The following is a 12,961-nucleotide window of genomic DNA, read 5'->3' on the forward strand; positions in this document are numbered from 1 at the left end:
AACTAGAGTATAATGACACCATGGTACAGAGGCAGCTAGTGGACACTTCTTATTAAAACAGCACAAAATACCAATTTTTGACAAGACTCTTAATATAGCCTTGAGTACCAACCTAAGATTACTTTCCTACAACTAGAGTTGAGTCTTTTCAGGATATATGGTACATCTGAGGTACAACTAACTCATTACAGCTTCTTTCTCATATCATCTGTAGATAAGAGGTTTCTCTTTTTAAAACTACAATTTTATAATGTTTAAAAGATATTTACATTTTCTCTCATATTAAATTAGCAACATAAAAGATTACACTTAATCTATTAAGTTCTATTCTGGTTCCCTAGAATTTATATACATGTTTTTATTTCTAATCTGCAAGAAAAAAAAAATCCCTATTTGATATTTGGTAACAGAGCATTAAAAGATACTATATACATGTGGCACGTATATTTACAAAATACACTTCAAAAAGAAGCCAACATACTTTAGCAGAACTCTAACCTTGCATAGATTTAAAAAAAAAGAATTATGAATATCACTTTATTAAAATAGAAAATGGGGAATAAAAGTTAGAATAGATATGAAGAGAGACCTTTTCCAAACTTTTATTTGTGCACATTCAATTGAAAAAGATAACTTTTACAGGTTCTTTGGTGCCCATATTCAGCATACAAAAATGTAAAAGACTATTCACAAATAAAACACATTAGCTCAAACTGGCAAAAAATAACAATAAAACAATTTAAGGTAGTGCACACTGTGACAGCTCTGCTTATGGGGACATGAGAATCACTGCGGAAATAAATAGAATGTCCTTCTGGAAAAGCAGCAATGTCATGTCTTGTAAACTTCCTTTTTATATTACAGCAAAGTTTGAAATAAAATCCAAAGGGACTGGAGCTTACACTGTAGCCATGAAGGAATAAAAGAGTCTATTTCCTCAATTACTGTTGGTCCAGTTTTCCTTTTGTTTTGAGTCCAATGTGCAGGTTTTAAAAGGTGCTCAGTTAGGGATTCTAACCAATTAAATGGTGAGTTATAAAATCTCTTTCCTGCTTTCGAACACAAACGGGTAGATCTGTTCCACAGCAGTAGCAACAGCCTTCACGTTGGGCCCTGGAACAAACACACGGAGGCACAGTGAGAGGAGGCAGAGAGCACTAGGAAAAGCTCGTTTCTCAGAATGAAAAATACTCAAGTAGTTCTGGGGATTTTATTATTATTTTTTTAAAATCTACATACAATTATATACTTACCATACTAAAAACCAAGATAATAAATTTCTTTCTAGACAATTAAAGGAAATCTGAAACAAAAATGATGTGATTCATCTTGTTTAAGGAACCAATGTGAAAAGAGTGTAAAACTGCACACAAACAATCATGGAAGGGAATAAAAAGTGCTATAACATGCTTATTAGAGGAACAAATGACAAGTGGGCCTAGAGGACTATTATCATTTCGCTCACTGTAGTCTGGACCTAAGTTAGGCTCCGACGGAAGCTCGCACGGCTATCAAGAAATCTGGGTCTCCGGGACAGGAAACAAAGCTGCTTCCCAAGTGTTGGGAAACCAGACGCTGTTGTTATATAAACATGGTCTAAAAACGCCCACAGAGTAACTACTTGGCAGCAACATTTTTCTACTAACCTGGCCATTCACCCTCACAGCTTACGCAGAGAACAGAAAACATCGAAAGTATAAGGAATGAGGTGATGCTATATATTAATTCATCCTTATAGCGCTAAGAATAACTTTTAAAAAATGTAATCACTCATTTAAATAGCTCAAAAGAAACATAAAAGTGGACAACAGAAATATTTTCATAAAATTTATTTTGAATAAAAATGGTTTCGCTAATGATACTCACCTCCTTTGAAGGATCCTAAAACCATACATACGCACTCACTGTGTACTCTGAGGGTGCTGACCACGTCTACGCTAATCCACTCCTTTCTGACTCAGTTTATCCCTCCATATAACACAGTGCTTTGCCCATGTGTTCACTGATTGTTATCGCATTTCAAAAAATATTCCAGATGTAAATATATAATGCATACTAATTAAACAGGTCACTTGTCTTCAGTTTGTTACTTGGTTGTTTATTTATTAACCCAATAAAGACAGACTTTATATCCGCATCATTTTATTCTATACTTAGCAGAGACTTACCCATAGACTTTGGGGCCCCCTCAGGAGTCTGGGTTCCCAATTATTGAAAAAAGGGAACAAAAAGACTTGTTTCTCACCACTCTATTTTTAAGATTCAGGCACAGCCCTGGCAATTGGCTTTAAAAGTCTCTGAGGCAGAGGCGACAAGATGGCGATAGAGTTGGTGGACATACCAACTTCCACCTCTCAGAACCAAAGTGAATTACAACTTAATTTTAAGAACCATCATCTGGAAAAACTAATTTTAGACTAAACTAAGAGGACTCTTCAACCGAGGAACACTGAAGAAGCCACACTGAGACTGGTAGGAAAAGCAGAAACGCGGAGAGGGCTGCCCAGCTCCCCTGAGTGAACGGCAGCCCGCCTGGAGAGACTCACGTGGCGGGAAGTGAGTTTAGCAGAGAGGAGAGGGTCCTGAGCCCCAGGAACAAAGCCCCAGCCTACAGCCCCAGAGCCTAGAAGAGGCATATGGACAGTATTTAGCTGGAAACAAGACAGGATACTGTTTGTGAGAAAGAGACTGATTTCTCAGACCCAGGATTCTTCTTAAAGGGACTGCGCAGAAAACCTCTCTCACAATCACTCACCCGGGGCTCTGGGGGATGGGCAAGAGGAGAAGACTGGAGTAGCAGGAAGAGTGTGTAATCTAGGAGGCACAGGGAGAAACACTTTGAGGGACAGCCACTCTAACCCCTGGGACGAGTCACTCCCCAAATCTGAAGTGAGTATTTCCCCTGGAAACAGCAATACCAGCAAAGGGAAGCAGGACACTAGCCAAACAAGCTCTCCCGCAGTACTTAGAGGAGAGTCACTTAAAAGGAGGGAGCTTTTGGGACTACAGTATTGAGTGTTAGAGTCTGAACTGCAGCGCCCGCACCCACACGGCTCAGGGCTCACACGAGGGCAGGAGGCCACGGGACACGGAAGCGCAGTTCTGTCGGCAAGGGCAGAAGCCGGCTGGCCACCACTGAGGCCCAGGTGTGAGATTGGTCTTGCCCGCCTGGGGAGGAGGGGACATGCGAAAGTGGTCAAGCCCAGCTGTGGGCTGCCTGCAATCCAGCCTGCGGGAGAAGGGCAGGAGCCCCAGAAGGGGTGGAGACACACCCTTCAGCAAGGGCACAGGAGAGCAGCCTCGCCTCGCCTGCGGAACCGAGGCTTGTGGCCTGACGTGGGAGCCGGCTCCTTCCGTGGGGGTGGAGTGAAAGCCCAGAATCAGGCGGAGACCCGCAGCTGAGCAAAAGGTGCTCACCCCTGCCATCAGGGCCGAGCATAACCCCACCTGCAGGAGCGGGGCGAAGGCCAAGGCCACCGAGCTTGTATACCTGAGCACATGATCACAGCTCCTCCCGTGAAGGAGAGGCGGAAACCACAGCAACAGCCCCAGTAGGCTGGCACTGGAAATGCCCATACCCCAACGCCCTAGGCTGCAGCAGCAGAGGGGGTGGTGGGCCTGCAGACAGACCACACCTAGGGAACACAGAGGCCACATGCAGTGGACTCCAGTGGCCAAAACCGTCTTTTACACAGACAAAATTAGAAGGCAGAGAAACGCAACACAAATGAATCAAGCGAAATTCCAAGAAAAGGACTTGAATGAGTCAGATATAACCAAATTACCAGATGCAGAGTTTAAAATAACAATTGTTAGGATAATCAAAGATCTTAGAACAGACCCTGGCCGGTTGGCTCAGCGGCAGAGCGTCGGCCTGGCGTGCGGGGGACCTGGGTTTGATTCCCGGCCAGGGCACATAGGAGAAGTGCCCATTTGCTTCTCCACCCCCCTCCTTCCTCTCTGTCTCTCTCTTCCCCTCCCGCAGCCGAGGCTCCATTGGAGCAGGGACGGCCTGGGTGCTGGGGATGGCTCCTTGGTCTCTGCCCCAGGTGCTAGAGTGGCTCTGGTCACGGCAGAGCGACGCCCTGGAGGGGCAGAGCATCACCCCCTGGTGGGCAGAGCGTCGCCCCTGGTGGGCGTGCCGGGTGGATCCCGGTCGGGCGCATGCGGGAGTCTGTCTGACTGTCTCTCCCCATTTCCAGCTTCAGAAAGATACAAAAAAAAAAAAAAAAGATCTTAGAACAATAATACATGGTCATTATGAACACCTAAATAAAGATAGCAAATATAAAAAAGGACATTGAAATAATAAAAAAGAATCAGTCAGAAATGACAAATACAATATCAGAAATGAAGAACACAATGGAAGGACTTAAAAGCAAGATGGATGAAGCTGAGAATCGAATCAGTGAGTTAGAGGACATGATAAATGGAAGGCATGGAAGCGGAGCAGAAAAAAGAAAAGAGATTCAAAAAGTCTGAGGAAACAGAGCTCTGTGACAACATGAAGAGAAATAACATCTGCATCATAGGGGTTCCTGAAAAACAAGAGAAAGAACAAGGGATAGAGACTTTGTTCAAACATATCATAGCTGAAAACTTCCCTAAATTAAGGCAGGAAAATATCTCACAAGTTCAAGAAGCACAGAGAACTCCATTAAAGAGAAACCCCAAGAAATCTACACCAAGACACATCATATTTAAAATACCAAAGCTAAGTGATAAAGAGAAAATATTAAAAGCTGCTAGAGAAAAAAGGGCTATCACCTACAAAGGAGCCCCCATAAGGTTGACTTCCGACTTCTCAACAGAAACACTTGAGGCCAGAAGGGAATGGCAAGAAATATTCAAAGTAATGCAGAACAAGAGTCTACAACCAAGACTACTTTATCAAGCAACGCTATCATTTAAAATTCAAGGAGAAATAAAAAGCTTTCCAGACAAAAAAACACTCAAGGAATTCACTACAACCAAACCAATGCTGCAAGAAATGCTAAGGAGCCTGTTGTAAACAGATCAAAGAAGAAAAAAAAAAAATAGCAAAAGAGGAATACAGTTTTAAAGAATAAAATGGCAATAAACAACTACATATCAATAACCTTAAATGTAAATAGATTAAATGATCCGATCAAAAGACATAAGGTAGCTGCGTGGATAAGAAAACAGGACCCATACATATGCCATCTACAAGAGACACACCTTAAAACAGAAGATGCACACAGACTAAAGATAAAATGATGGAAAAAAAATTTCACGCAAATGGAAATTAAAAAAAGTTGGGGTAGCAATACTTATATCAGACAAAATAGACTTTAAAACAAAGGCTATAGTAAGAAATAAAGAAGGTCACTACATAATGATAAAGGGAGCAACCCAACAGTCAGATATAACCGTTATAAATATCTATGTACCTAATATAGGAGCACCTAAATATATAAAGCAGACTTTGATGGATTTAAAGGGCGAGATCAACAGCAATACTATAATAGTAGGAGATTTCAATACCCCACTAACATCACTAAATAGATCCTCAAGAAAGAAAATTAACAAAGAAACAGCAGACTTGGCCCTGGCCGGTTGGCTCAGTGGTAGAGCATTGGACTGGCATGCAGGAGTCCCGGGTTCGATTCCCAGCCAGGGCACACAGGAGAAGTCCCTGTCTGCTTCTCCACCCCTCCCCCTCTCCTTCCTCTCTGTCTCTCTCTTCCCCTCCCGCAGCCAAGGCTCCATTGGAGCAAAGTTGGCCAGGGTGCTGAGGATGACTCTGTGGCCTCTGCCTCAGGCGCTAGAATGGCTCTGATTGCGGCAGAGCGATGCCCCCTGGTGGGCATGCCGGGTGGATCCCGGTCAGGTGCATATGGGAGTCTGTCTGACTGCCTACCCATTTCAAACCTCGGAAAAATACAAAAAAACAAAAACAAAAAAAACAGCAGACTTAAAGGACACACTAGATCAACTTGATTTAATAGATATCTTCAAAACCTTTCACCCTAAAGCAGCAGAATATACATTCTTTTCAAGTGCTCATGGTACATTCTCTAGGATAGACCACATGTTAGGGCACAAAAGTGGCCTCAACAAATTTAAGAAGATTGAAATCATATTAAGCACTTTCTCTGATCACAATGGCATGAAACTAGAAATCAACCACAACAGAAAAACTGAAAAATACTCAAACACTTGGAAACTAAATAGCATGTTATTAAATAACGAATGGGTTAACAATGAGATCAAAGAAGAAATAAAAAAATTCCTAGGAATGAACGATAATGAGCATACATCAACTCAAAATTTATGGGACACAGCAAAAGCAGTCCTGAGAGGGAAGTCCATAGCATTACAGGCATACCTTAAAAAGCTAGAAAAAGCTCATATAAACAACTTGACCCTGCATCTAAAAGAACTAGAAAAGGAACAGCAATTTAAGCCCAGAGGTAGTAGAAGGAAGGAAATAATAAAGATCAGAGCAGAAATAAATGACCTAGAGGCTAAAGAAACAATACAGAGGATCAATGAAACCAAGAGCTGGTTCTCTAAAAAGGTAAACAAGATCGATGAACCTTTACCCAGACTCACCAAGAAAAAAAGAGAGAGGACTCAAATAAATAAAATTAGAAATGAGAGTGGAGAAATAATAACTGACACAACAGAAATACAAAATAATGTAAGAAAATACTATGACGAACTGTATGCCAAAAAACTAGACAACCTAGATGAAATGGACAAATTCCTTGAAACATATAATCTTCCAAAAATTAATCTGGAAGAATCAGAAAACCTAAACAGACCATTTACAACAAATGAGATCGAAACAGTTATCAAAAAACTCCAAAAAAAGAAAAGTCCTGGGCCTGATGGCTTCACAAGTGAATTCTACCAAATATTCAAAGAACTAACTCCTATCCTTCTCAAGCTATTTCAAAAAATTCAAGAGGAAGGAAGACTTCCAATCTCTTTTTATGAAGCGAGCATAATTCTTATTCCAAAACCAGGCAAAGACAACACAAAGAAAGAAAATTATAGGCCAATATCCCTGATGAATTTAGATGCTAAAATCTGCAACAAAATATTAGCAAACTGGATCCAGCAATATATGAAAAAAAATCATACACCATGATCTACTGGGATTTATTTTGGGGAAGCAAGGCTGGTACAATATTTGCAAATCAATCAATGTGATTCACAAAAGGAAGGAGAAAAACCACATGATAATTTCAATAGATGCAGAAAAAGCATTTGATAAAATCCAGCACCCATTCATGATCAAACCTCTCAGCAAAGTGGGAATACAGGGAACATACCTCAATATGATAAAGCCATCTATGACAAACCCACAGCCAACATCATAGTCAATGGGCAAAAATTAAAAGCAATCCCCTTAAGATCAGGAACAAGGCAGGAGTGCCCCTTTCACCACTCTTATTCAACATAGTTCTGAAGTCCTCGCCATAGCAATAAGACAAGAAAAAGAAATAAAAGGCATCCAAATTGGAAAAGAAGTAAAACTACCATTATTTGCAGATGATATGATATTGTATATAGAAAACCCTAAAGTCTCAGTCAAAAAACTACTGGACCTGATAAATGAATTCAGCAAGGTGGCAGGATATAAAATTAATACTCAGAAATCAGAGGCATTTTTATACACTAACAATGAACTGTCAGAAAGAAATTAAGGAAGCAATCCCCTTCACCATTGCAACCAAAAAAATAAAGTACCTAGGAATAAATTTAACTGGGGAGATTAAAGACTTGTACTTGGAAAATTATAAAACATTGATAAAAGAAATCAGGGAAGATACAAGTGGAAGCATATACCATGCTCATGGTTAGGAAGAATAAACATCATTAAAATGTCTATATTACCCAAAGCAATTTATAAATTTAATGCAATACCAATTAAAATACCAATGACTTACTTCAAAGATATAGAACACATATTCCAAAAATTTATATGGAACCAAAAGAGAACACAAATAGCCTCAGCAATCTTGAAAAGGAAGAATAAAGTGGGAGGTATCACAGTTCCGGATATCAAGTTATACTACAAGGCCATTGTACTCAAAACAGCCTGGTACTGGCATAAGAACAGGCATATAGATCAATGGAACAGAACAGAGAACCCAGAAATAAACCCACAGCTCTATGGACAACTGGTATTTGACAAAGGAGGTAAGGGCATACAATGGAGTAAAGACAACCTCTTCAACAAATGTTGTTGAGAAAATTGGACAGCTATCTGCAAAAAAATGAAACTAGACCACCAACTTACACCATTCACAAAAATAAACTCAAAACGGATAAAAGACTTAAATGTAAGTCATAAAACCATAAACTTCTTAGAAGAAAACATTAGGCAGTAAGCTCTCTGACATCTCTTGCAGCAATATATTTACCAACTTATCTCAACGGGCAAGTGAAATAAAAGACAGGATAAACAAATGGGACTATATCAAACTAAAAAGCTTTTGCACAGCTAAAGACAATAAGAACAGAATAAAAAGACAAATTACACAATGGGAGAACATATTTGACAATACGTCTGATAAGGGGTTAATAACCAAAATTTATAAAGAACTTGTAAAACTCAATACCAGCAAGACAAACAATCCAATCAAAAAATGGGCGAAAGAAATGAATAGACACTTCTCCAAAGAGGACATACAGATGGCCAATAGGCATATGAAAAAATGCTCAACATCACTAATCATTAGAGAAATGCAAATTAAAACCACAGTGCGATATCACCTCACACCAGTCAGAATGGCGCTCATCAACAAAACAACACAGAATAAGTGCTGGCCAGGATGTGGAGAAAAGGGAACCCTTGTGAACTGCTGGTAGGAATGCAGAATGGTGCAGCCACTGTGGAAAACAGTACAAAGATTCCTCAAAAAATTAAAAATCGAACTTCCTTTTGACCCAGCTATCCCACTTTTAGGAATATATCCCAAGAACACCATAGCACTGTTTCAAAAGAAGAAATGCACCCCCATGTTTGTGGCAGCATTGTTCACAATAGCGAAGATCTGGAAACAGCCCAAGTGTCCATCAGTGGACAAGTGGATTAAAAAGCTTTTGTACATATATGCTGTGGAGTACTACTCAGCCATAAGAAATGATGAGATCGGATCATTTACAACAACATGGCTGGAACTTGATAACATTATACTGAGCAAAATAAGTAAATCAGAAAAAACTAAGAATTATATGATTCCATACATAGGTGGGACATAAAAATGAGACTCAGACACATGGACAAGAGTGTGGTGGTAATGGGGTGGGGGGGGGGAGGAGAGGGAAGGAGTTGGGGGAGGGGAGGGGCACAAAGAAAACCAGTTAGAAGGTGACAGAAGACAATTTGACTTTGAGTGATGGGAATGCAGCATAATCAAATGTCAAAATAACCTGGAGATGTTCTCTGTGAACATACGTACCCTGATTTATCAATGTCACCCCATTAAAATAAAAAAAAATAAAGTCTCTGAGGTGTGAAAGCTCATGGGATGAGTCAAAACTCAAATTTATTTGTCGAGCATTTAAAAGTGTTACTAATATTTATTCTCCTGTGAAGACTGGAGGAACAACAATAACAACAAAAACAACCCAAGAATACTGAAGAAATTTCCCTTAACTCAATTGTGCCAAAAGTTGGGTCTGATTCCTAAGTAATGTCTCTCTCTGTACACTTTATAACCATGCAGCCTCCTTTAAAAACACCTGCATAGCTAAGGCTACCCACTGACACTGTGCCTCGTGTTCTGACACCACCCCTTCCAAATGTTTAAGAACTCGAAAGATGTAACAAAGTACACCTAATATGTAGTGAGTAAGTAGCAATTATATAGAAATATTTTGCTTATGTAAAACCTTTTAAAGTTCATAAAGTGGGTTTCTCTTGAGTATTTTAAGTGCAAGATATCATAAATGAAAAAAACTGTATTGTGAAAATATATACTAGAATGTTCTTCACAGCTCCAAACGGGAAACTATCCAAATGGCTGTGGACAGTGTATTCCCACACTGGATGACACTACACAGCAATGAGAATGAGTGGTCCACAACAAGGAACAATAAGGATGAATCTCATTAGGATAATAATGAATGAAAGAAGAGAAACACAAAAGAAAAGAGCAAATATAGGCCGGTAAAACTAATCTGCAGTGTTTCAAGTCAGAAGACTGGTTGTTTTGAAGGGCAGAGTGACTGGGACAAATGAGACGTGTTTTCCATCTCAGTATGGGCCCTTGTATCTTACTCAATACATAATTGACAAGTTTGGTTTCAATGTCATAAAATACCTGTTACTGTGATACTTCCTGTTGAAAAAATCTGTAATGTAGCTCGTAGAGATTTTATCCGATAGCACACAGCAGGATGAAGTTCAGGTTCGTAGCTATACAAAAAACAAAAAAAAAGCCACAATTAATATAAATATTTATAGCTTGACAAGTAATTTCAAATTTGGTAAGTTATCTTCATTTTTCAAAAACCTACCTGGCATGAGGTCTATTGTTCTTTGTGAATTCTGGCAAACGGATTTCAAATGGCATGTTACACACTGCTAAAACGTTAACAACCTTAAAATCTGTAAATATTACCTTTAGGAGAGAATTAAAACTCAATGAATTATTTTGAAACAATAAAAAAAATCTCATCATAGAAATCCTTAATAATTAAGAATTAAGTTTTAGTCCTAAAAACAAATAAGATAAAACAAATACCTTAAGTATGGACCCAGTATTTTAAGTTATCAGTAACTTATTAAATGTCTTAATTAAAGAAAAAGACTGAAAAACATCATTAAAAAAAAGCAAATGGGATAGTTAGCCTGAGGTAAGAAAGCAAATGGTGAGGAAAAAAATCAAAGCACTCTCTTCCTTTTAAGAGTCAAAATGGCAAAGTTGTCATTTTAAAACTCAGTACATAGTATATATATTAAGCTCCAAAAACCAGACTTTCTTACATGCACGGTAAAATGACCTTCCTGTGAGTTTAGCTAGATGTGTGTTTTCTTCAGGGGGACAGGGTGAGGGATAAAGTGATAAAATTGTGCTTTTAACTCATTGGGATTTCTCTCAACATTTCTAATTGTATGCTCAAGATGATGCTCCAAGGCTAAAAATAGTATTTTCTCAAATTTATAACTTCAGCAATTCCTCACTATCTTGAATGGTTTTATCTTATCTTTTCAAACATTCTTAGAAAAACAACAATTTTGGATAAACTATCCTCCAACTCAGTACCTGCACAGGAGAGCTGAAGAAGGACATACAATTGTGCCAAGTGGCTCCGCCATTAGCCGTGGTTCTATACTGCTGCGGTCCTCACACACCAACACCCCCACTCCCACCAGCACTTCGCTCCCACCCTCACTTTCTAGCTTGGAGGAGACTGAAGTCATCGGAGAGAAACTCAGCTTCCCATTGCTTCCCATCCAAATCCAAAGAGCCTAAGTTCACCTCTTTAGGGACTATAGCTCATCTTTATCATCCTGTCACTTACTCATTATTTGCAAGTGACCTAGCAAGTCCATAATATGTATTAATTTTATTTAAACGTATACCTCTACAAAATTATATCTGATGAGGCTGACTGCCAGCAACGGTCCCTGTGCAGTGTAAGCGCCTGCCCAGCAGTGTGCACGCTCAGCAGGACCCTTCGGCCTGCTCATCCTCACACATCGACCACCCTGGAGAAGACCAGAAATCATTCTGGGGGGTGGAGGATAGTTTAGAAGCAAAAAGAACTTCCAAAGTTGAAAAGTTAAAAAGGTAGTTAGCTTGTAAGAAAACAAGTCTGTGTCTCTCTGTAAGAAAGAAATAGAAAAAAACGCCAGAATCCTTCAAAAATACCCACATGGACAAGTATTGCTACTAAATTTTTATACCATAGAATAATATATATAAAAAAAAAAAATCTAGAAGAAGCTCAATCATGAGAGTAGTTTAGTGATTTCTTTAGTCTATTAAATTCACAATTTTAACTTTACAAAAATAAATCCTTGAATATTTGCAGTTTGGATATTGTTGAAAATGTTACCTGAAAACCTAGTTTCTGCAGACTGCGGGCTAAACGTCTGGCACCGAATTTAGCTTCTTCTTCACTGTGGTTTTAAGGAAAGAAGAAGGTTAGTATCGAGGAAATTAATTTTATACCAAAGAACATGAAAAATTGTACATATAACTTTGTTTTTAAGTCTATAAGTATCTCTTCCATGAATTCAGGGAAAATATATATAAAAAAAAAAAATCCAAGTAAGATTTACCTTGTTGCTCCAGTGCAAATAATTTTTCCTGAGGACCAAATTGTAGCTGTAATTCTAGGTTTCCTAAGCTTCATTAATACTTTCTGGAAAAAAAATACACAATAAGGATGAGTTTTCATATATGGTTCTGCTCTAGATGGCTATTTTAATGTTGAACTACTGTTCCAAGCTTAACCAAGATCAAAATAACTGTTCTCTTATCACCCACCCATTCTGAAATCGAGTGCCATACTGAACAAAAGAATGGATTAATCCAAAAGGACATTTAATTAGTTAAAAATACATGGTCTGTATAAATCTTTCATTAATACTTGAAACCAACAAACTACAAAGTATGTACCCATTTCACCTTTCATGTCACTCCAGTCACAAAACTGGAATTTACAGTTTGCATGGATCTTCAAATATCAGACTTTTGTTCACACCTCAGGAGCTTTGCAGTAGCCGTTCCTTTCATCCGGGATATTACTTCACATTTTCATTTCACTCAAGTCTGTCACCAGATGTCACCTCCATAGAGAGGTGTTCTACCTGACTGTTCTACCCAAACACCCACCCCTTCATCGCTCTACATTCTAACCCTGCTTTATTCTGCCTCATGGTATCCCTCACTCTATTGTCTTACGCTGAAATGCCTATTACCTACTCAAGTTTTATATGCAAAATTTGAATGCAGGAGAAAAGTTGAAGCTA

At 39.0% G+C, this 12,961-nt stretch overlaps 2 protein-coding genes across 3 annotated transcripts in view; one reads left to right on the forward strand and one right to left on the reverse strand.

The window, feature by feature from the left end:
- SLC2A12 (solute carrier family 2 member 12) overlaps positions 1 to 12,961 on the forward strand; it is a 79,392-nt gene that overhangs the window by 58,551 nt on the left and 7,880 nt on the right. The window lies entirely within an intron of this gene.
- The window catches only part of TBPL1 (TATA-box binding protein like 1), a 35,271-nt gene continuing 22,888 nt past the window's right edge, over positions 579 to 12,961 (reverse strand). For both annotated transcript variants that reach the window (XM_066373182.1, XM_066373183.1), the window contains exons 3-7: positions 12,269 to 12,351; positions 12,043 to 12,106; positions 10,498 to 10,601; positions 10,302 to 10,396; positions 579 to 1,113 (exon numbers count right to left, since the gene is read on the reverse strand). In XM_066373182.1, coding sequence (XP_066229279.1) covers positions 1,034 to 1,113; positions 10,302 to 10,396; positions 10,498 to 10,601; positions 12,043 to 12,106; positions 12,269 to 12,351 — 426 coding nt within the window. In that variant the 3' untranslated portion in view covers positions 579 to 1,033. The remainder of the gene's footprint in view (positions 1,114 to 10,301; positions 10,397 to 10,497; positions 10,602 to 12,042; positions 12,107 to 12,268; positions 12,352 to 12,961) is intronic.

Source organism: Saccopteryx leptura, chromosome 3, assembly GCF_036850995.1.
Source record: "Saccopteryx leptura isolate mSacLep1 chromosome 3, mSacLep1_pri_phased_curated, whole genome shotgun sequence".
Lineage (NCBI taxonomy): Eukaryota > Metazoa > Chordata > Mammalia > Chiroptera > Emballonuridae > Saccopteryx > Saccopteryx leptura.